General features: G+C 32.9%; 3 protein-coding genes and 1 pseudogene across 3 annotated transcripts; all 4 read right to left on the reverse strand.

Moving 5' to 3' along the window:
• Positions 1–1,971: 1,971 nt before the first annotated feature.
• Positions 1,972–4,641, reverse strand: LOC100777182 (heavy metal-associated isoprenylated plant protein 33). The gene is made up of 3 exons (XM_003549975.4): positions 4,077–4,641; positions 3,831–3,906; positions 1,972–3,640 (listed from the first exon to the last, which is right to left on the reverse strand). The coding sequence occupies exons 1-3, from the start codon at positions 4,104–4,106 to the stop codon at positions 2,247–2,249; spliced, it is 1,500 nt and encodes a 499-aa protein (XP_003550023.1). The 5' UTR covers positions 4,107–4,641; the 3' UTR covers positions 1,972–2,246.
• Positions 4,642–12,483: 7,842 nt separating this feature from the next.
• On the reverse strand, positions 12,484–15,049 carry LOC102664215 (probable E3 ubiquitin-protein ligase LUL4; annotated as a pseudogene).
• A 1,238-nt stretch (positions 15,050–16,287) lies between these two features.
• Positions 16,288–16,941, reverse strand: LOC100527234 (uncharacterized). The gene has a single exon (NM_001249850.3). It carries the CDS (start codon positions 16,894–16,896, stop codon positions 16,441–16,443), a length of 456 nt encoding a protein of 151 aa, NP_001236779.1. The 5' UTR covers positions 16,897–16,941; the 3' UTR covers positions 16,288–16,440.
• A 1,629-nt stretch (positions 16,942–18,570) lies between these two features.
• On the reverse strand, positions 18,571–24,520 carry LOC100777371 (TVP38/TMEM64 family membrane protein slr0305). The gene is made up of 9 exons (XM_003550459.4): positions 24,208–24,520; positions 23,571–23,632; positions 23,209–23,263; positions 22,642–22,740; positions 22,289–22,375; positions 21,395–21,511; positions 20,295–20,387; positions 20,082–20,112; positions 18,571–18,920 (listed from the first exon to the last, which is right to left on the reverse strand). The coding sequence occupies exons 1-9, from the start codon at positions 24,301–24,303 to the stop codon at positions 18,730–18,732; spliced, it is 831 nt and encodes a 276-aa protein (XP_003550507.1). The 5' UTR covers positions 24,304–24,520; the 3' UTR covers positions 18,571–18,729.
• Between the last annotated feature and the right edge of the window lie 1,118 nt (positions 24,521–25,638).

Here is a 25,638-nt window from a genome sequence, read left to right on the forward strand (position 1 = left end):
AAATTGATATTGAAAATACACAGAAAAATGATCATGGTCCGAATCAAACACATTATTAATTGTATTTTTTTAAGTTTCAATGGGGTTTATTTCTCAAGAAACTATTAAATATGTAATCTAAAATAACGATTTGCTCATGGGTTTGATCAATATTTATATGATACATAACATAATTTTTTAGTTTTTAAGAAAATGTTAATAAATTTAATTACATGTCATGTGAAGATTAATTAAATCCATGTAATAATTTTTCGTTTGTTTTCATGTTAAAGAAAAGAACAAAAGTCATATGATGTTAACTTTTAAGAGGTGAAGTTAGAAATTACGTGTGAACTGAATGGAAGTAACTAACAACAAAAATAATGGAACAGACCCATACTATGTTGTTAGGTTTTTACGTAACTTTGCGCCGTCCGCATAGATCCAAAGCCTGGGGCACCATATAGCTCGTGTGTGTCCTCATCTGCGTGCATTTTTCATGTGACTCCTCATCCCAACCCAAACGGGAAGAAGAATAGGATTAAACCAAACGCGGATAATACTAGCTTTGTAGACAAACAAATGGACGGAAATTTTTTGGATCCCGAGCATGAGCAGAGAGATGTACCCCCACATTAAATGCTCTCTTAGGCAGCAGCACTCGTCTGTAGCGCTAGTTGGCGTAAGCACACCAAACACCCAAATCCTATAATCTAATGGAACACGCTTTAACAGTGAAATTGAAAGATAAGATAATTCACATTCCTTCATCCCTCACCCACCCAACAACTCAAGTGGAGCACTTCAATTCGGTACTCACGACTCACTAAAATCAATCAAATACTCAAGAATGCTACTTATTAAGACGCTATTTTATTGTAATCTTTTTTTAGGGGAATTGTTAGCTAAAATTTATGATAAATTATAAATAAAACTCAAAAAAAAATTGTGAAACCCATAAAGTTTTATAATTTTTTTTAATAAAAAAAGTAAGAAAATGTGTTTGTAAATATGAAGTACGTTAGAAGTATTTCTGATGATGAGTTGAATGTAGAACCCACATCATGAGAGATTAGACGGATGGATGGGATGAGGGCATCATGATGATGGAGTGGGACCCGCGTCTGAGTTTCTTTCCGCCTTGGTCTTGTGTAGTTGTGTGTGTGCATTGTGCAGAGTGGTGAAAAGAAAAGACTATACAGTTCCCAAAAAAGGTGGCAAAGTGTCAACGCCGTTAGATATTTAGAAATATAAAGTAGTTAAGTTGTCTGTGTCAAGAAAGCCCTTCTATCACACACAGGACACAACCAATGCTCCTGTGTCGTCTACCTTCTTCCGGGCTCTTTCTCTGACACTCTCCACCACTTATGCAATTGCTTAGTCTTCTCAACTTTCATTACTAGACTCGCCCATCCTAACACTCCAATTAGCCATTACCAATAACTTACCATTTCGTGAAGGAAATATTCCACTTTGCTAAATAACAGAACACCTCAACCGGCTCTATAGTCAACCCCACATTTTACATGCTCTCTCTCCCGTTGTCTTCACTCATTGAGTCAAATAATTCATCTCGGCTATACCAAATTCTAATTTTAATAATAATAAATCAAGTATTTTTTCACGAGATGAATTCTGTGTCCATCACAATACGTGGGGAAGGGATGTACGACTGAGTGGCCCCCACCCACTCCAATTGATAATCACAATAGATTAGAAAAGACTGTATTGGTGTGGGTCCAGCCCCGAATGGGTAAATTGCCTCACTCACTCTCTGCACCGCACCGCACCACACAAACATCCATGATTTCCCTCGCATACACATTGCAAAACAAGGAAAAGAAATCTTCGACGGTGATCGATGATGCACAGACACACACATGCCAGAAGATAAGACATATTAAAATAAAATAAAAATAGTGCTTCCGAAGATAACTGTGCAATACAGATGGGAATCGAGCTAACATCCCATTCTCTCTCTCTCTTTTGAACTATTCTGAAATGATTTTTATTTCTGTTTGCAACATATAAACACATATAGACATATTACCTTATCACAGTACTACTACTACTCAAAATCTTATAACAATAATAATAATGATAGTATCATAAAATCTATAAACTAGTCCCCCTATGGTGAACTAAACCCCTAATTTTAACTTAGAGGAATAAAGGGGATGAAGGAAAAATGGAAAATCATAATAGAATTTAAAAACTCATTTGCATTAGAAATCAGAAGCTTGCACCGCCAGCATCGGATCCATGACTCACATAACATTGCAGCTTGAGGTGTTCTCATCGCTGAAAAAGTGGGTGTAGGGATCTGGAGGAGGGTAAGGGTATGGAGGGTACATATAATTGACAGCAGGAGGGGGCCGCGCGTACATCATTGGCTGGAATCTGTCGTTTCCGATTGCGCGTTGTTGGTTCATCATCGCAGCCATGTACTGTTGCTGTTGCTGTAACTGTTGTTGCTGCTGCTGCTGCTGCTGTTGCTGGTGGAATGGGTTTCCGGGCATGGCTTCGGGACCTGCGCCTTGAAAGTACCCACCGCCGTTGACGGGGCCGGCCGGAAGCCCTTGAACGGCGGGGATGTTGGGCATTGGCATGCTCATGGGCCCCACATTACGCCCAGACATCATAACCTGGGGACCACCATCACCACCCATGTTTTGAAATCCACCGTTCATAGGTTGAACACCAACTCCACCCATTGGATTTCCTTTTTTACCCCCGTTGTTATTGTTGTTACCCGCTCCATTGTTACCGTTACCATTCTTGTTTCCTCCTCCACCACCACCACCATGTTTACCCTCCGGTGCACCACCTCCATTTTTACCACCATTGTTTTTGTTACCTCCACCTTGGTTCTGATTGTTTCCACCACCACCACCACCTTTCTTTCCTCCTCCATTGCCGGGGATTCCATGCACCTGAACAGGAACAGGAACGGGTCCTCCTCCTTTCTTCCCATCACCGCCATTACTGGCACCCTTGGGAGGAGCATTCATCATCATGGGCGGTAGTTTCATTTTACTAGGAGGAAGGTCGTCCATTTCATCATCATCGAAGTCGTCGTCAAAGTCGTCGAAGTCATCGTCAAAATCATCCAATTCGTCGTCGGTGAAGTCGTCATCTTCCTCAGGGATATCAAACTTAACGGCTTTGGCGTTGGGGTTGAGATTGGGATTGTGAGGGGTTAGTTTCAGGTCCTTGAATTGAGGGAGGTTCAGATCTTGAAGTCCTTTCATCCGATGAAGTTGTTCCAGCTGTTGCTGTAGCCGTTGCTGCTGTTGGAGCTGCAGCTGAAGTTGTTGCTGAGGAGTTGGTCCTTGTTGTTGACCACCACCACCACCACTACCTCCTTTGGGTTGGTTATTTCCACCACCACCTTTGGGTTGGTTCTGAATCTGATGCTGGCCTTTGTTGTTGTGATTTCCTCCAGCATCTTTGTGGTGGTTAATATGCATGTTCTTAAACTGGTCGGCAAGGTGGTTCTGGTTATTATGATTATGATTATTGTTGTTGTTGGGTTTAGGTGCACCCCAGAGTTTTGCATGTTTCCCTGATTTTGTAAGCTTCTTGATGAGAACGTTGGGGTCCACATTCCCTGAAACCGTCACCTTCCCTTGTTCAGCATCTATCTCTGTGGTAAACACCCCTGTGAACGAACGAACAAACGCACCGCATATTCAAGATTTGGTTGACAACATGATATGAGATTTTGGTTTTTTTTCTTCTTCACATGACAATAAATGAAATGCAAAAGAGAGAGAGAGAGAGAGAGAGAGAGAAAGCAAATGTGAAATCACAAAGGGGTAAGTGACTAATGTATGTGTTAATTGATATACCATCAATTTTCTGCAAGATTTTCTTCACTTTGTGCTTGCACCCGTCACAGTGTATGTTCACTTTAAGAACACATTTCTGCATGCACAAGCAATCCCACAATCCGAAACAGAATAAACACAGGGTTTCATATTCAACAAAAAAGAAAGAAACTGAAACGTGACAAGACTAGTTATTTTATCACAAATGTCCAAAACCAGATCAATTAGGAACGAAAAACATGGAGGATGCGAAGATGGATTGGTTACCTGTATCTTCAAGAATTCTTCTTTACTCATCTCTCACACCGCCAACGGAACAAAAAGGTTGTGACTTGAGTAATAATAGATCTGAGCAGTGAGCAGTGAGCAGCAAGGGGAAATAGAAGTTCTTTGTTTGAGAAGGAAATAAATAAGAAATGGTTTTGTGGGTCTCCGAGAAGAGACAGGGAGCCTAGCTAACGAGCGAGGCTCAGAGTTGGAAAGAGAGAGAATGGTGAGTAGTCATTGGGAGAAAGGAGGGGCAAAGCAGAACAGAACAGAGAAAAATGGTGAATGATTCCTCCAAGCGTTTGATCTTTGTTTGCTGCCTTTATTTATTGGCATTTTGCTATGAAAAAAATCTAGCTACGGGAAGAGAGAGAATGCCCGAGTATATCTGATGTGAGATTTGTTTTTTTAAAGTCTAGTGTAATAATTATCACCAAATGTGAATGAACTTTGTCAGATTTTTAAACCCAATTGGGAGATGATACAATTAACTTAATCACATATAATGGGGAGTATATCTAGTAAATTACCTTTTTCTATAACTGCATTCTGGTACATTTGCACAACTTCTCTCAACACTCAGCTGAATTTGCTCTTCTATAGGTGTATTTTCTTGTAACTTACTCATAAAATATGCCATCACCTGTGAAGTAAACTGTAACGTCCCATGATTTTAATCTACCAATTCTCAACTCTTTAAACTTGTATTCTTTTTCATTTTCTAGGGAACTACCTTTTTGAAACATCAATCCACATTTTCTAGGGAACTTATTTCTATATATTTTTTTATAATTAATGATTTTTTGCAGCTAAACAACAACATTAGAAATTTAATTATTCCATAATTTATCTATTTTCAATCTCCATCCGGTCTAACATTTCTTTAAAAGTCTTATTAACTTGCATTTAAGTATGTCAATTAAGAAATTAATACTCGAGTAATATTTTTTCTTATTAAATACTGTACTAGATGGGTAATGTATTATAAATTATCGTAAAATACGTATATTGTAATAAAATAATATTTTTTAATTTCTTAACTAATTTCTCTAGAATGCTAATTAACATATATTTATCTTTGTTTTGTAAAATAGGCAAAAACACATGGGAGTGAATAAGTAATGGTCTGTTTATTTTAACATTTTTAAGAAAATATTGTCTTTTAATAATTCTTCATACTTTTTTTTGTTCGGAATAATTTAAAAAATTAAATAAAAATAAACACATAATAAGAATGTATTTAAATAAATAATTTGGTTCGTATTTTATTCAATAAATTCTCCTATCGTAATTTAAAAATAAACTTATGACATGCATTAAATTATTAAAAAAAGTTAAAAAAAAGTTATAAGAACCATATGTTATTTCATGAATCTAAATAAATTAAGTAAAAACTCTTTAATTTTCCTAATTTGTTTGTTTAAAAAAAACCCTAATTTGTTCAATCCAAAAGAAAACCTTTTTTTTAGACCAAATCCTAAACAAAACCTACGTATCAGAAAATTATATTTATTGCTTCGGTTAGATTGTATATCTATTTTATTGAAGATTGAATTCCATATTCAATTCGACTAACAAAAGTTTTTTTTTATATTTTTTTATAGAGCCTAACAAAAGTTCTATTTTTGGCAAACAACGGAATTGCTTTATAGAGAACGATGGGGATTTGTTCATCTTATCTTATCTGAAACAATATAAACACTAAATTAGAAATAGTATGTTAAAAATGTCAAGAGGGGTACACATACGGTCAAGTCTACTGCTCAAATGAACTGTGACTTGAGTTTGACAATCATATTTTTCTTATTAACAACTGATATGTAAATTTTATTATAAATTTAATCTTTGTTGAGGTTGATAGTTTTTTTAACATTAAAAAGGAACATGTCTTTCAGTAATTTGATTTTTTCTATAAAAAATATTGAACAAAGTTTATATTTTTAAGTGTCATGTTACACTTCTAAAAAAAAAAGTGTCATGTTACATATGACCATGATATTTATTATGTTCCCCCCAAAATATGACATTTCTATATCCGTGTTTCTCTTCAAATGTCAGTATTTAATTTCACTTTAAAAAGTTACTGAAGTATAGCTCTATTTTTACATTTATTCTATTGGTTATGAGTTAACGTTCTCTATCAATTAAAATTATTCAACAAAGATATCGAATAAATAATTAATATTAGCTATATTCATTAAAAAATTCATTATGATTAAATGTAATGAAACAGACGGTAAGAAAAGATTATTGCGTTTACCGAAATGAGAATGATCTATTTAAAAAATGTATATATATATATATATATATATATATATATATTTGATTCTTATCTAGATGAATTCCTTTAGATTAGTAATAATCACAAACTGCAAGATAAAATTATCTCTAACCTAATAGAGTGAGGAACATTCATAATATCGGGGAAAAACAATTATAAAGCTAATAAATAAATAAAAACTTCATGCCCTTTATCTTCACAAAAAGAGTTGATAGTGATTAAAATTATGCACCTTCCAACTTAAAAGTGCACACATAAAGATTATTCATTATACTATTATCCGACAAAAATAGCTTATTAGTTTGAAAGTTAAAAAATTACTTAGTAACTAAAAGTTTTAATTAGGAACTATTAAGTTAATTTATTAAATTATATTTTTTGTTGAAATTATAAATTAAAGTAGATGATAAATATAAATGACATAAATGAATATATTTATATTTTATTTTTATATAATTATTTTATTTTACTAACATAAAATTATACTTTTAGTTTTTAATTAATTTTGAATTCTTGTAATTTTTATGTAAATATAAAATATTTTAATAAATTTTATAGTATAATATTCTTTTGATATTATGTATTCTAATATCAGTTTTATATTGTATCTTTAAATATTCCCATTTAAGTTCAAATTGAAAAAAAAAACACTTAAGCAACTGTTATACTTTTATTATGTAAATTAATATTGCGTATTAGTTTTGTCATTCTAATTCATTATCAACTAACAAGAGTGTGGATCAACTACAATAAAATTGTTTCAATTGTAGTGATTTAGAGTTCAAATTTTAGGTATATAATTACTTTAGATATTTGAAGAAAAATTTGTTACCCATAATAATTCTACTCAACTACTAAAACAAAATTGTCTCGTATAAAAAATATTATGCCCATTACAATGTAAAAAAAACATATATTTTTATTATTTTGAAATATAATAGTAAAATAATAAGATAAATTTTATTCAAGCCACATAGAATTACTATACATAACAAAACTTTCTTTTACTATTTAACGTAGTTATATATTCTAGTATAAATACTATAAGCCAACTCACTAACAAAAAATGAGTAATTTAATCACAATTGATTTTGTAATTAGATTTGAGAAATAAAGAATAATTTACCAATAATTTATGTTAAACGCTATGAATTATCTGGCAATGTCAAATTGCAGAAATAATTTATACGATGATTAATATCAAAGTAATTACTTTTTCCTATCTTATATATATTATTTTTAGTCTCTATGTTCTTTTTCCCTTTTTTTAAAAAATGGGAATTATTTCGTTCTTTGGCAATCATTTATATTAACAGCTTCAGGAATTTTTTTATAATAAGCTAAATTAAAATCTGTATTTGGCCATGAATATACCTTGTACAAAAAAAATAGAATCTGTGCAATTTTCTTCTTCTTATCTTATACCCTTGATATCTAAAAGTTATTTTTTTAGCAATTCGTGTAGAGTTAAGTAAACTTGGATAAAATTCATACAGTACTGATTTGTGGGAACAACCACTTAATATTTAGAGAAAATTAAGTTTTTAAAATCAAGCGCGTAAGTTATTACGTGCAAGTAATTAAAAATTATGTTAAATATTACGATTCAACTGATAATGTCAAATTACAGAAATAATTTGAATCATAATTAATATCATGGCAAAAGTTTCTTTCCTCTTTCATGAAGTCATTAACATAGTAAAACTAAATTTCATAAGAGTAACACACAAACATCCTATTTTAGGAAAAGTGCATAGCAATTTCTATATAAAGAAAAAACAGTATACCTCCATTAATAGGTTGCTGTAATTTATCTTTTGAGGAATTTGTAATTTATCGAAATTATCCTATGCAAAATTCGTTTGATTAACATACACCACACACACACATACATCTACTACATAGCTGTTAGTTTTTTCTTAAACCATTTATTTACCTTCTCTTTTGAAATTATTGGTTAGGTACTGAACTGATTCATGCCTGTTGCTTACAAGGATTTGACACTTCTGCAATAGATCGTGGATAATCGTTTTTAACTGAATAACATCCTTATCAAATCCTTAAAAAAAAAAAAAATCCTTATCAAACACCAGCAGGCACCAGTAGACACTTCTCAATTCCCTTTGAAATAACATTAAATACTTAGGGCATGGTAGTTCCACGTATTTACTAACATCATTATCAAACAGTACATAATTATTTCTACCGTTTTTTGTCTATACTTTAGTTTAGGCTTTAACTAGTTTTTCTACTCATATTCCGAAATCTATGCTTTCGATTGAGTTTCTCTCTTTTATCCTTACCTTGAGAAAGCGATTTATAAATGTTTTTAAATACGTAAATATCTTTTGGCATAAAGAAAGACTTCTATCTATATCATGTAAGAAAAATAACACTTACTATTAAAAAATTCTTTCAACAAATTAATTAAAAAAGTAAATATTTATTTAAAATGAGTTAACTCAAATATACAATTGGTTTAGTAGACTTTTGATATTTGTATTTGATTCTTATGGATAAGAAAAAACAAATATACAGTACTCACTCAATTTATTATGAGCAAAACTGCAAAAGCAACTGCACCTTGTTTTAAGCATCTAATTAATGTTACGTACCAAAAGAAAAACAAAGGGTTTAAATGTTTAAACATGAAGTCTCCTTTGTTGGTACTTGATTATGAACAAATGAAGGAAATGTTCCGTGTGAATTGATATATGCTATGTTTTATCCGAAGGGTGGCCTCAACCTAATGGAAGGCAGTTATGTATGTTATTCTGGAAGGAGAAAAATGAAATACACATTATGAATGTTATAATTATATGTTTGGTAGAAAAAGTAAAAACCGCCGCATATGGAATACCGAGGGACTGCCAGAATTTATGGGCCCTTTTCCTTTGTGTTGGTGCCAAACTTGTGTGAAATGAAAACGGAGTTTTAGCCGGTCATGTTTTATGGGCTTTTATAAAGCAAATATAGGTCATGCATGTTTGCAACTAATAATAAAAAAGTTAAGCTGATTAAATCACTACTTTAGCAGCAAATTAGGTGAAAGAAAGCAACCAAAAACTAGCTAACCCTCGATGAATCACCTTCTAGGTTTCTTGTTTTTTTCTTCATTCTGTTCCCTAGCAAATTATTGTTGCCATTCTTAAAGCCTAAATCGTGATCAAGTCCTTGTGGCTTTTTTTTTCTCCCCTTTATCTCTTTGAACATGTCACTTTACCCGTCAAAGAGTATTTGAACGGTGGAGACATACAAAGGAAACATAGCAAATTGGTTTTCCTCACCCTTGGTTTAAAGAAAGAGACATCAGACTTAATTTTATATCAAGACATGGGCCTTTTTACGAGTGCCAGTTAGTTGTGCATATAGTTTATTATTAAGTGTTACTACAAGCACAAAGAGCTTAATTTGAGCATTAAATGCTAAAGGTTTGTGTTTGATATATGGTCATATGGTGGATCTAGTGTGGACTTTTTATGACCTCAAACACCACCAAATTCATCCCACCAGAAAAAAAAAATGTTTAAAAGAACTTTCGTATGTATGATTGTGACTGGCACGACTATATATCATATCATAACTTTTATCATATAAGTGAAGAAATGATGGGTAATTTTTTGAGAGTTTAATAGGGGTATCTATATTTGGAATGTGGGTTTTACGGATTCTGTCACCAAGAGTTCGATTGGGGTATGACTTGGGCAGCCATGCAAAGCCATTACCATATTTATGTCGAAGGCCTCACATGATCAACCACATGGTCTTTGGACAGTGATTGATAAGAGAGAAAGAGAATATGAAAAATGGGTTGAGGGAGGGAGTATTTATTGAGCCTCACCTAGAAAGAGTACAGTGGCAGTTGTAGTTGCATCTCACACATGGCCTCTTTTTCTATAGCTTTAGATTTTAGTATGATATGGGAAATTAATAATGGAGTGTAGGTGTTGAGAAGCTTTGACCACAAGGGAAAGTTTTGATTCTTGTACTATTCAACCCTTTGTTCTACTTACTCGCAAGTTGGAAGACATCATGCAAATTCAATTCATACACTTTAATTATTACTATTATTCCAAATAGTTAAAAATTAACAACAAGTTGAGATTGAGTGGGTAAAAAAAACGTATTAATATCTTAAAAAGATGTAAGTTTAATTTTTGCTAAGGAGGTGACAATTTTATTGGTGAATAATTTATAATTATTGTTGTAAATATTTTTTGAGCCTCGATATCTGTTTTAATCCTAGTAAAACTCACCTAAACTTTCTTTAATAATAATTAAAAAAAACTGTTATAGATTATACATTACAACAAAGCAAATGCTAAAGGGCATGCAGGCAAACAAATTGAAGGACAAATGTGAATATCTAGATGCATCCGCTTTGCTTGGCCTGTATATTCAGGCATTTTGTGAGGTCTTGGACCAGGTTAACTTTCTGCTTCTTTCTTCGTAAAAGATTGCAAAGGATACCAAAATATATTGAGTCGGTGTCTTGAAATTGTAGGCAAGTTTTTGATGAACTTTGGATGGTATGGTGACACCTTACTCGGTTTCTTGATTTTTTTTTTTTAACTTTTCTCTTTTGCTGGACCATAGCTCTGAAAAAGGTCAATTAATTCGTATATGTAAAAGTGTTGGTCACCCCCCGGCCATGTCCCCCATTGAGAACTAATAGCATGTACTAGGAAAGCATGTGTTTTACAAGAGAAGAACTCTTACGTTTAACCACAATATCCAAGGAATATTTCTCTTTCACATAAAATCTTATCTGGCCACAAGTGAAATTTTTTCTCTGAAAGTAAAGAAAAATAAAGGATTGGCAGAGTAAGGTTGCCTGACGCGGGTTGAATATGATTTAGAGACATACACATTTTAATTTGGGTTGAATTTGGATTTTGTGTTATGATTGCTGTTTAGACCTCCTTGTTTTTCTCGGTTATCATAGGCTATAAGTATAAATTCAAGTTTCTTTATAGTGAACCAAATGAGTGGCAATTAGGCTAAACTGTTATTCATCTATGGAAAATTGGGCTTAATTTCTCCATTGATCTCAATTTTTTTGCTACTAATTGTAGACAAATTGATGATCAGAGACAAACTTGTGGTGCCTTATAAACCACCTTAACTAAGGTTGAGAAGTGTACTGCAAGGAAGGCAGTTACCACGCAATAATGAGTATTGTGGGCATGGAACATGATTATGAAGCCCACAACCATAAGTTTCTTGAAACTCTCAAAATTTCAGTGGTTATCATTTCTAAACTGAATGTACATGCGTAGGAATTTTGGTCAGAAACTATCTTCTTAACTTATTCGCTGCTTCCTCGTTCGCAGCTTTAACAGTTGAAATGTTGAATGAATTATAATCATTAAAGCTTATAGTATACATCTAGGCGGGTTATGAATTACGATCCTCTGCTTATAGTACAAATTTTTTATTTCAAACATTAAAAATTATGGGCAATACGATTTATACGTTCTTTGCAGTTTTTATTGTACCTGGCTCTCTGCAGGATATTTCCGTTCATTCTAGGTATTTGATATGCAAATTTTGAACATGAAGTTAAGAGAGTCCAGTCTCCTATCTGGAAAAGAAAAATAAAATTCAATTTTATTCGTTTGATTTGACTCCCTCGTTATCAATTTCCCATCTCAACAATCACAACAAAAAATCTGCAGTTAAGAAGTCTTACATGGAATGTCTCTGTTACTCACTTAGTTACCGATTCTAATTTTATCTCTTTATGTAAAGGTATGAAAAATAAGCAGTTGGTTTATGCTACTCGAATAGAAAAACCGATTTCAAATAAAATGACTTGTAACGTCGGTTTTACTTTTACATCTTTATTTGTTCAAAAGTTCATGTCTGAAAGCCTTCTCCAAGCTTCAAAGATTCTGATTTTGCATCTACGTTAACGGTACCTTGTATGCCAATATTATTTGGCCCTCTTCTTCTTCTTGATAGTGAAAAGAAGAACAAGAATCCAACACCTAGAATCTTTTCTTTTTCTTTATACTCCCTACGTCACACTCATGAGATAAACCAAGTACTTCAGCAAAGGAACTTAATATCAGAAGTTCTAAGTTTTTAAACCCCTCAGAAAGATAAAAGGAAGAGCAAGAACGCTAACACTATAACTATATGATTATTTAACCTTGAAAACTTTCAAACATAATTCAATAGAGGAACCTTTACCCTCAAGATACATAATGAATGTTTTCCTGCTAACCAAATCAGGCCTACAAATGATCCTATCTTAAATATCACTCACAGAAAAATGAAAAAAAAATAATCTGTACAAATATTGATGACACGAGAGTAGCATTCAATAATAGTAAAAGCACATAAGATCTTTTTTTTCCCCTCTTTGATCATATTACTTATGAACTATAAACAGATTGTTGACTGCAATTTACAAAAAGAAAATAAAAATGTCATGCAATTCAGCTTCGCATCAGGCAAAAACCTGTCACTGATTGCCATTGTTTATCTTGATCTCTATAAGTTCCTCAATTGGTTGACGACATATCAGGCATTTATTTGATTGAGGCCGCAAAGCCTTGGCACAATCACCGCACATACACTGGAAAATACAACAGATGTAATCAGAGAATAATCAAAGTAGTGAAATGAATATGTAATGCAGCATAATACACATATACACATGATGTGAAATAACAGCATAATACACATATACACATATAAATCCACTGAACAAGTATTATATTCCTGCTCTCCATCTGAACAAGTATTATTGTACAGAGTGCAGACAAATAACATTGCATTCTACAGTTTTGAACAATACATGAATGATCAGATGACAGCTAGGGAGAGGAAGAAAAGAAATATTCAGGTAATATAGGGATCAACAGGAAAACCATGATAGTATTTTAGAAATATTAACAAATGACCTTTATTTTCAGACACAGAATGATGGTAAGGTTGTGGCATGTGTGCATGAATCATCATTTGTACATAATACTATGACCTTTAGATGTATTTATTGCTTGAAAGTTGAAGCTGAGTATTAACATTCAACAACACATATAAGCTGGTTTGACAAAGATATCATACCATATGTCGGCAGGTTAAGACAGCAGTGTCCTTGGGTTCAGTCATGCATATCACACACTCCTTCCCAGGATCATTATCATCAAAATCTGCTGCTGTTGAACTTCCTATTCCATATAACTCAGCTCATAACGAACGTCATCAATCCACAGAATCTGCCTAACTACTTTTACCTGGATGTAACTATTACGAAATTACTAGTAGTTTCAGCACATATAACCAGGGAAAACACATCTTCTTCGGGTGAGGGCCGAGAAAGATCATCCAACTCAAAAAAACCTAGGTCAATGCCTGTTCCAGAAGGCTGACAAAATTTCTGGCCAGCTCCTTTTTGAAAGGGGAATGTGATTGGCTCAAACACATCAGGAAAAAGTGGAATAAACCAACATTTTTCTTCTTCTTTGGCCAAGTAGAAGATCGTAATGCTGCCCGTTACTAAAGAAAGGAGTATAAAAGTTAAACAAGCCGAAAATGTTACATCATATACATTTGATATTCATTCAGAGCAATCAATTTAAAATAATGAATCAATCAAACAGACTGCAACTCTAAATCATAAATTGTGGTTTCAAACAGTTCTTTCACTGGCATGTGAATTTGTTTGGGTAAGTCAGACAATGCAACATTGTTTTTTATACTTTGAAATGAAACTTGTCATAATCAGAGCATACACAATTATAACTGTGAACATTGTTGTACAGGGCTGTTTACATACAGAATGATGCATAGGTAAGTATATTGCCAATGAGCAAACTTGAGAAATGAGCAATAAAAGAATGAATTATACACGTATCAAGTAGAAAGATATTATTTTGAATGTTAAAAATACAATGACGCAGGACTCTGAATACACTCTCAGTTGAGTGAGAGAGAGAAGTGGGAGGGATTACCTGCAATCATAGAGGGCATCAAAATAAAAGGAAATCAAGTGGTGATCTGGATTGTTAGGATCTAGGTGGAGGCGCAGAGTGTGTTTATGCTAATTCACATCATTCCTTATCTTCTTAGTGGCTTGATGATGAACATAGGGGGGTGGCGAAGCATGGATTCCACTTCCACCCTGATTTGGCATCACGGAATTGGCAGTGAAGCCATTTGGGTAATACTGAGTAGGAGGAGGAGGAGGACCAACGTAGCCGGTGGTGGTAGAAGCAGAAGGGTTGGTTGAGGCAACAAAGTAACCTTGTGGCGGTGGCGGCAGTGGATGGTAATAGTAAGGGGGTGGAGGATGAGGATGAAAGTAAGTGTTTCTTCTTCTTCTGCTGCTACTGTTACTGTTACTATTACTCCATGAAATTCCCATCCCAACCAGAAACTGCTGCTGTTTGTTGTTTTAGGAAACAGAGAAAGAAGGAAACAATAGATTAGATAGGTGTCAGCAGCAGATCCAATGATTCTTAGGAGCTGCCATTGCTGCCTGCCACCATTCACATTATTCTCTCTTCAACCAATCACCAATTTTTATTACTTTCCTTTACCTTCTTTGCTTTGCTTGGATCATATACAACTCCACCTATCCATATTTTTTAAATCATTTTTGTTGTAACAACTTAATTAACACTTTGGCTTCAGATTCACACTTTGGGTATTGTTCAAGTTTTCATCCTTTCATTTTCAATATATTTTATTTGCAAAGTAAACCAACCATATGGATAATGGACTATAGGATTAATATTTGATTTAAGACTTACTTACATTTTAAGTTTTGTTTTTTTTTTTGCTAAATGTGAAAATTGAATTCATTCTCCTCTAAGCTTAGTATCTATAACCAATTGAGCCACACCAATTGACTCCGTATTTTAAATAACTAGTTACCTATGAATAATAAATATTGATTGCTTATGCATGACTGTTTGTTTTAAATTAAAAAATAAAGTCGTATACTATTTTTTAATTTCAAATTTTGGTACTTTTTAAATTTCAAACACAAATATCATATCTAAATTACATAAATTATTTGTTGCTTTTTTTGTTTAAGCTTTTTTAGTGAAAATAACCTTGCCAAGATAATAGGAATAATGATAATACACTTGTGACAACCATGAAACTAATAACAACAGGTGTGGTAAAAGTGATTGTAATAGTTATAACAATAATAGTTATAATGTTAGTGATTAAAACAGAAGAAGGGTTTTAACACCTCTCTGTTTGATGTATTTTTTTTGAACTAGATTTTTTTTCAATTTGATTAATGAATCCAATTTAATATTTTTTTATCTTAAGCCAATTAATTCTAATAATTGCAATTTTTGGTGATCACAATTCACAATACCAGGGAATAGTTGCCGGGATCCCCAGATTTGAGAATGTTGTTTCATACCTGGTTTGTATGACAAAAATACCAAACTCAGATCTTAAGATTATTATTTGGGCTGGTTTTGTATTAGTATAACGGCCTTTAACTTTTTCCAATACGCAGATATTTTCTTGATTACTGATAAACTATTAAATTTTCATAGGCACATTTAAATTACCCCACTGATAATTTTTACTTTTCTTACATATATCCTATAGTCAATCTCAGGATAAGATTTTGTTGTTGTACATAAACCAATCTGTATTTATTTTTACACAACAAAATTTGCAAAAGTAAGAAAGTGATTAGAAATCCTAAGTCAAATTTCTAATCAGTATACTGCTAGTGAGCTACATACAAGTGTCATTACTCGTTACTCAATCTCTTATTTCTGCCTACAGTACAAAGACATCCGAACAAGAAATAAATTAAGATTTTGGTTTCAGCAATTATTCATTGATCTTGTTTCTTGTCTATCAAATCGTCTTATTTCAATCTGTAACATTCCCCAATTGACATAGAGCATAACAGAAAAAAGAACTACATTATAACAAAAACAACATCAAGTGTGATCAGGAAGTTCATTCTTATTGTTATCAATACAATGATGGAAAAGGGGGGGGGGGGGATGGAGAAACCCAGAATGAAATAAAAAAACCAAATATCTAACTCATGACAAACAAACATGAAAAATAAGCTTGGAGTGAAATTCAAATTCAGCAGAAATCTGGCCTTGTTCTCTTACGAACTGATATAGAACCTCTCTGATGATCCCAGAAGACTTTGATCTCAGAAGAATCCCTCAGATCCTCAAGGCTAATATACTGCTGCTTAGCCATCCTTAAGGAGTGACACCCTGTGTCATGAATCCAAATATAAGGGTGATATGTTTCATCATAGTAATACAATAAGCTCTTCAAGCTACCACCGACACTGCCACTCCTCCCAGGCATATAAGCCTTATATATGCTTTTAGATTTCAATCTTTTAGAAGACCCCGGCTTCAACGTGTGAATCTTCTTCAGTATTGATCCCACCCTTATTTGCAGCTCCACTGGTCGATCACTGAGGTTCCATATCCTTGTTCCGTAACCAGAGCCTTGAGTATGGTCACGACAACCATCAAAGCAGCCACCAAAAGATAGAAGGCTAAAACCTTGCACTTTCCCCATGAGAGACTCTTTGACCACTAACTTCCAAGCAATATATGTTTTTGTGGTATAGAAACTTCAGTAGGTATATAATATAACCAACACATAAACTATGCTTTTTGTGATAAAGTTTAGTTACTTTGCAAAATCAAGGAGTCTCTCGATTCTGAAGCTATGGAATAGCATTGCACTTTAGACACCTCACAAGGACAGAATATTGTTTGGCCCTTCCATCAAGGAAGTGATAGGGTCCTTAGACGCCAAGATTCAACAAGAAGACAGTGGAAAAGTTTATTGGTACTGACAAAATTATATAAAATTGCTAGAATTGCTTTTCCTTTGTTTATTTGGGAACGGGAAAAAGATGCTGTTGGCATTTGGCAACAGTAATACGCACTCAAAGATTCATGATGAGGTCTCATATGATGTTGCCTCAACTTTATCTTTTGATTTAATACAAGTTTAATAAATAACATTACCTGCGATAAGAAATGCTTTTCTTTTTCTCTTAGTTGTGCATTAAGCTCATAACTTTTTACTTTCATGGGTCAAGTTCTTGACCCTTTTTTTTTTATTACCATTCAGAGTGAGAAAAGGAACCTGGTAACGAGTATGACCTGAGGCTCTTGGTGTTAGTTGGAACAAAACATATAGATATATAGGGTAGTTAGTGTTGGTTGCTGTCAGTCATGTTTTGTCAGACTTTGTACAAAATTATTAACATTGCTAAGCTAATAATTTCTGTCTATACAAAATTATTTATTACTTTTCTTCATAAATGTACAATAACCACAGCAACCAAATATCTTTCTCACTAGATTTTATTGTTAGTTATAAACAAATTAGTGACGTCTAACTTCTTAATTGTCCCGTCTTTAGTTTTTTCTTTGTCTTCAATTCATGTACCACTAACGACTTGACTACCCTACATTTGATCTATTTTCCTTGTTGAGATTTCTATATGCCTTCTCTATACAAACTCAAACCACCTAAACCAAGATTCTCCACACATAAATGTATAGTAAAAAAAAAAAAACATAACTAGGGAGGTTCAATATACATAAATAATGGTAAAATTTTCATTACTCTTTGCTTTATGAGATATAACTATTTTTGAGTAACCATATTAATAAAAATATTCATCAACTTTGTACTTTTGCCTGTTTTATACATCTAAGATTTTATAACTCATGAGTCATGTATTTATCCTTATAAGGATAAGACCTTCCTACTTTCCCACTTTCCTTGTCTCATCAAAGGGAACAATTTTCTTTATATAAATGGGATGATATCCTTATTTTATCATGGTAGATCACCATATAAAGGGGCATACCCTAAGATATATTCAATCTATTCTCATCACCTTAATTGAACATTTACCTACTTGAGCATTGAAGTTCATGAGTGCATCACTTCTTTTCCATCATAGAAGTGTCTCGATGATGGCAATATCAATAGGAGTAATTCATGTCAAAGCAATGAAGAATATTGTTACACCAGCACCTGACCCATCGGTTTCCAAGTAAGAATACAATGCAATCGGGTGAATTAGTAATGTTTGTACATGCAAGATTGAAAGAGTATCAGACATTATCGACTATCGAGCACCAACGTCAAGTCACAGTCCAGAGTAAAAAAGCAAAAATCATTGGTAAAATTAGGAATGGCTCATATGAACTTTTCTGCCGTTAAACATATTCAATAACGTCATCTTGATTGTATTATTAACCATTTGTGTCACAAACTACACCTCTAATGCCAAAACTGTACAAATCATAAATAAGCAGCACTAGCAGCTACTGTTTTAAAAAAGACAAAAGAATAGCCTTTAAAAGGTGGGGGTAGGGAAAGAATTTACACACTGGAATTTAGATTGTCTTCATCCTGGTTTGTCTTATTTATGAGAGGCTGATTGAGATCTACTAAAGTTTCAGTGACAATTGGTAGCTCTGGTGAAGATGCAGTGTCATTCATATCTTCACATTCTGCCAAGGCTTCATCTAAAGCAGACTTGGCAACTTTAGTAACCCATATCATTAGAACCACTGCACATAGCCAAAACAATATTTCAGCCCGGCTAATAAAAGAAAGACAAATGCTAACTAATGTCCTTAAAACATTTGTTAAGGAACTAGAAGGAAAAAAGTTTTTACTGGAATGCGCAAAATTACGTTGTCCATGACTTTTTTTATACTCTCCTATGATCTCTACAATAAATACTTTCTTCTATTAGTTCTATCACCAATGCCCTAAGGACACCGGTTAGCAAGATCCTAAAAGAAAATAATGGACTCTAGGTCTTAAACCACTTTTCCAAGCACAAAAATCTCATCTTTCACTATGGTCTATAATCAACTATAGATTCTCCAATCTAATATAGCTATCACCACGTGAAACACATTACATCACACATTAATTCTAAATAACAGTAACATGTTAATAACAGAACTAATCTAGGTGAAAATCTTGATTCCTGACATAAATCACCACATTCCCAAATACAACAATGACCAAGCCTTTTCTCACTACACCACATTCACATATATTGTTGAAAATCCAAAGCAATATAAGCATAAACCAACTAAGGAATTGAGACAATGGCTATTCATTTGCCTGCTTAAACTTTATGTCATCTTCTTTCTGCCTGCTACATAAAATTTAACAAGCAGCAAAACTCCCTCCGATCCTTTTATAAGGTCCAAATAACTAATTTACCAGAATTAAGAAAATTAGTTAATTTGGTTGAGTGCATTAAATTTGTCCTAAATTAGTATTTTTTTTTCTTCCAAAATTACCTTTGTGAACGAAACTAACAAATATTAATGAGTTATGTTTCTCTTACCGTCACATAATTTTTAGAACTAACTTTAATTAAGGGCACTTTTGTGAAAAAATAGTTAATGCAGGGAACATTTTAGATTGGCCATTATAATAAGGACCAAGCCACGCTTTTAATTTGGACCTTACAATAAGGACCGAAGAGAGTACAAAATAGAGCCACTGGACAGAGTATGCAAGTCTTAAGACCTCACCCACTCATCTGCTGCCCAGCCATTGCAGCACTGAGCTGGCGGCATACAAAGCTACAAAACCCCGAATGCAAAGAAAAGAGGAGCAAGACATGCCGGAGAGAGAAAGAAAAAAACTTCTGGATAGAGCATAAAAGTTTCATATTCTATATTATGTGGGGAAACTACATAACTTACCAGATATCACCAGGCCAGAAATGATCCAAGGCTGCATCCAAAAGAGAAATAAACATATGTTACATATGAGGTACAGCTCACCTATTAGATCCAATCAAAAGATTGCACTCTCCAGGGTCTCTTAGAAGTTCATCAGAAAAAAGATAAAAGGCAAAGCTTAAAAAGCCCTTAAAAGGCTCTTTAATATAAGGAATAAAGGATATCATTTCTTACCAAATGAGTCTTTGAGAACTCACTCCAGCCACGAGTCACATCTGATAGATCCTTGAACGTAGTTCCAACATATACAAGTGCCAGTGTTATTGGCTGCAACAGTAACAATATTGAAGGTATTAAGACACTGCTGGAATGCCATCTAGTAAGCTATAGTCACACATGGACCTTAGTTTATGGTGCAAACTACAGTTTCTACAATAAATCCAAAAGAGAAACAGGTACATTGTGTTTAGTTAAACAAAATTTGTCACACCAATGATGGCATCATGAGTCTTACAATATAATGGTTATTTGATAAAGACAAGTTGAATTAAATGATTCTATACCAAGATATATGCTTCCCAAAACCTAATTTCAAAATCAAAACTGATGCAGATAGTGATATACTAATACTTTACAAACATCAAACTTAAAGTTCCTTTTCTTAATAACTTAATTTAATGTACTATCTTCCTAGAACATAGTTAGCATATAAATCACAGGGTTGATTACTTGTTGAATCCATTTGTTGATCGAATATTAGCACAATATCCTGTTAAATCAATTGATCTCAAATTTTCAATATTTTTACACAAATCATTTTAAAGTTTAATAGTATCCACTTCTGTGCACAACATACTTTCAATGTGCCACTACAAACAATTGAAAGGAACAACTTGGATAACTCCAAAGTTGTCATGTTTTTCCATTAATCATGTTAGATAGCATATTTAATACATGTTAAATATGGAAACATTTAACACTGGAAATCAAGAATGTAGTTACCACAATTTACGGATTTGATTTATTTTTATGTATATATGACTTATTTTGTTGTATCCTAATATGTGATTATAGATAAGATGCATGTGTGGACATATACAACATACAACATTTAGAGATATATTTCTTCTATAAATCATATGTTTTTCTTAATCTTAATGTTGAAAACCATTTAGAACACCTTTTTTTTTCTTTCTAATATACCATAAAAATAAGTGACTACCATGAAGATATCCAATTAACTCTAAACAATTTTGAATTTTGTAATGCAAGAAAACAGAAATTCATATTTAAGAGTAACCGTCCGTATAATTGATCAGAGATGAAGAAGATACCATCATTCCTAACCAAGAAGCCAGTGTGTACTCCCCTAATGGAACAGGAGTCACAGATAGGAGGTAATTTAACATGTTAAATGGTACAAATGGAGCAAGCCGAAGGAGTATTGAAATCTGTAAAGATGGATAGAGAAATTAAAACAATCTGATATTCAGTTGGGAAAAATGAATAAAGGAACACAATATCATGAAAATAGGACTAAGCAAAGATCTAGCGCCTTCCTAAGCAATGATTGGTAATTGTCAATAAATAAGTCATGTCTGAATGGCAAATATTATAAACACTTGAGGGTAGACAGCATTTCATATGACAAAGGTTGGTTCATGGTGCTTCAGATGGATATTATTCTCCCGTTGTACTGATACAATGATACAGTCTGTCAGCCAAAGTTCTGTGAAATATTAATCATAACAATTCGAAGAGTAATTTATGTGCAACGGCTCCATAGGAAGGTGGGCAGGTAGAGCAAAGCAAATTATCCACTGGATGTGGGTCACTTCCACTAAAGAAGAGACATCCACACTACTGATGATTTCTGATTTGGTGTCACTCATTAATAATGATCAACATAAAGATGGATTTCAATCTGAAAGTATATTTCTTGTTTGTTTCAACAGGCAAATAAACATGTGCCTCACAATTCAAGTCATGTTAAAAGTATACATAATTTCATGACCCACTTGCTCTACCTTGAACCAGATCAGAAACAAGAATTCCAAAAGAACATACAAGGGGAACCTTAGAAAATAAACATCAAAAGCACAACAATTTTTTTTTAAAAACATTACTTGATGTTAGAGATGTAATAAAAATCATTCGTTTTCCTTCATCTAACAGCTTATGCTATTGGGAGAAAGTTGGTCCATGACAACTATTATTAGTCTACAAACCTTAAAGCCAGATCTCTGAATTGCAATTGTTACTAATCTAAACTGTGGATAATCCTTCAACCTAGAAACAACAAGTGATTTCCCAATCTGCATAAATAGAGAAATATGTGAATGTATAACCTCAGAAAACAAATGACTATATTATTCATTATACAGAAACAAGTGGAGCAAGAAGCAGCACAATTGGAAGGCTTTGAAAATTTCAAGAATAAGGCAAATGAAGAAATGGCAACAGATAAAGAGCATGTTGTACTTAAGAAAAACTTAAATTCATAACTTTTCAATAGCAACTAGGGAACTGAAAAGTGAATCAACCATGCAACTACTAATAATTGAGAAACTTTAAAACTTACTGTTCTACCAAGAAGAAATGCAGCTACAGCACCAACGGTTGCACCAATAGAGTCAGCAATGAAGCCAATTGGAAGGCCAAATAGATAACCACCACCAAGCTGAAGTATCAGGTAAAGTGACTCAACAAATTATTTCTGCCTTTGCTTTATTAAGTTTACTTCTTCATCAGTTATATTGCAAAGGAGATGTAAAGTAATGAGTGAACTGTTTATAATGCACACACTTTATTATACACTAACATTATAAATGAATCATTTAAGAAATGGAGGTATTTGGAACTTACATCAAACTATGGACACACGAATATATTTTTATAGCAAAAAAGTAGTACAATGCAACGATGTTACCTAGTTTGAAGAATTTTTAACAGGTAAATGATGACCCATGACAAATTCAATTTAAAAATTTACACGTTCTTAAAGGTAAGAATCATAAATACCAAAGAATTCTTTTAAAGAACAAATGTAAGCAACAATGCAGACAGGTCACAGGTGTTATACAGGTAGTTGAGAATTACATCACAAGAAGTACAAATTGAACTGTGTCAGGGTATTGAAGATTCTTACAGTAAGTACAGAGGCTGGAACAGACAAGACAGTCAAAGGAATGTAAGCAGCAATCCTGAAAATCACCAAACCAAACATAAGTTCACAAATTCACGTATTCAAGTCAGTTGTTATCTTGATATTTTAATATGCCCATTTGTATATGTATACATATATAATATTCTTTTCCATGATACTATGATTAACATAAAACTTTAACGAAAGCACGTGACAATCTCTTGTAACGATTACCATTAAAAATTGCAGCCTAAACTAAAGCAATTTACATGAATAGAAACAAGTATCACAATTATGATATTTTAAAATGCAACAGGAGATAGTCACCAAATTGAAATTTTAATGTAAAAAAATGAAAGACTTACAAAGCAAGTGGACCCCATGGCCCTAAATTACGATCAATCCATTCCAACAAGTCCTTCAGAATCTATAGAGCAAAAAAAAAGGGGTAAAAGATTCAAAATCTCCACGCAACCAGAATGGTTGCGAATGGAAATTCAAAAGTGGTGCTTGTAATGAAGAATACTATTGAAGTGGCATTGTGACTTAGATGCATAAACAAGGGAGAGGGGATTCCCATTATATTTAAAACAAGCTCGCAATGCCACGTAAGATGCTATCTTCTATTCTTTTCCGGTAATTCACAATTTGAATCCAAAAAACAAAATTTCCATTTTCCAAGGTGCTACTTATACTATCCGTTAGTTGAAATTCCCGTATTCAAAAAACAACTTTGAAAATTTTCCTACCTCATGTGGGTAATGAGACAATCAATTAACATCAAACTTCAAACCCCATTTCATGAAAGAAGCCGCAGATAAAAAAGTAATCAAAAGCGGCGTGTCTAGTATATTAATCAATTGAACAAAAATGCTCCCACCCCATTTCAAGTTTCAACAAAATGAACTAAAAGAGCTAAATATTTTTTCTTATATAAACAAAAAAAAAAATGAATATAAAGGAGTAGATGAACCCAGAAGTGAAATTGAATAAAGCAGGAACCTTGTCAACTGGGAGAGTTAAACAAGCAACAACAGCAGCAGCAACGAGGAGAAGTAGAAAAGTGATATTGAGAGCAGAGGTCCACGAGAAAGACATGGTCGTTCTCGTTCGTTCATTCAAATGATAAAGGGTTTAAGATTAATGTTCGTGTCGTGTCCTGTGAATCTGATCTTATCTCACTTTGTTTGTTGTGTTTGTGCCTCCAAAAACAAAATTCAATCTCGTCGTCTTAGAAAAATCGGAACTAACACAGTATAATACGGGTTGCTTCCCTCTGTAAGTTGTTTACTGCACTTGACACATTACATCATATTTTCTTACTATTCTCGTGATCGTGATGTTTTAAATTTAAAATAATTGCCCTGCCTTAGTTTTTAATATAATTATCGAAAAAAATAAAGTGAAATAAATGTGTGTTGACTGTTTGGTATATTTTTATAAGAAAAATTAGTGAAATATAATGAAAATTAAACAATAATAATTATAGTCATGTTTTTATTTAATTTCTTTTATAGATTACAAGTATTTTTTACACGAGATATTTTTTTATAAAAAAACTATTTATTTAATTTGAACAATTATATAAAGAACTTTAATTCTATAAAATCAGTTATGTCTATCGATTTTCTTAAGAGTTGTTACCCATTTTTTACTGTATGAACTGTTTTTTTTTTCGAGTCTAAAATGGTTCAATTTTTTACAGTTAATGGACTAATCATCTGATTGGTTTCTAATCAGACCGTTGTAACCAACCAATCCAATACGTTTTCAAGATTATGTTAATTTTAGTCTTAGATTTGAATTTTTTAGATAAAAAAAAATATGATTAGAAAAAACTACATTAAGGGTGATGGTTTAAGTATTCTAACAAAAATTAAATATAATTGTTGTTGCTACACTTTTTTGTATAAGATAAAATAATCATGTGACAGAAACCCATTGCTCACAAGCTGCGGCAATTTGAAATAGAATGTTACAATCTGCGTAACTGCCTGACCATAAGGCAGAATCTTCACCCAGCCATGGTGGCGGGCATCTAAAAGAACCACAGCAATCCATTCTTATACGAAACAATTGATTTCTCATACTTATTCCAATGTAAAAATGGACTATAATCAATTATCAATGCTGGAATCATGGAGTGTGTGTTTGATTTGGTGTTACAAGATTGATTACTAGTATAAAATTAATTTTAAATATATTTTTACATATTTAAATTTAAGTTGAAAAATAATTCAAAATTTATCATGAATTAAGACAAGTAACTCATGTGTTGGATGTTTTTTAATAAAACATCCAAACATAAACATATCGTTTCAAAGTTAATTTCATTCAAAATTAAATTTATCACCATCCACTCAAATAGGAATCGTGCAATCTTTATTTTCATTATGCACAATCAATTATTACAGAAGAACATGTTATATGGTG

This window comes from Glycine max, chromosome 17 (genome assembly GCF_000004515.6).
Source record: "Glycine max cultivar Williams 82 chromosome 17, Glycine_max_v4.0, whole genome shotgun sequence".
Lineage (NCBI taxonomy): Eukaryota > Viridiplantae > Streptophyta > Magnoliopsida > Fabales > Fabaceae > Glycine > Glycine max.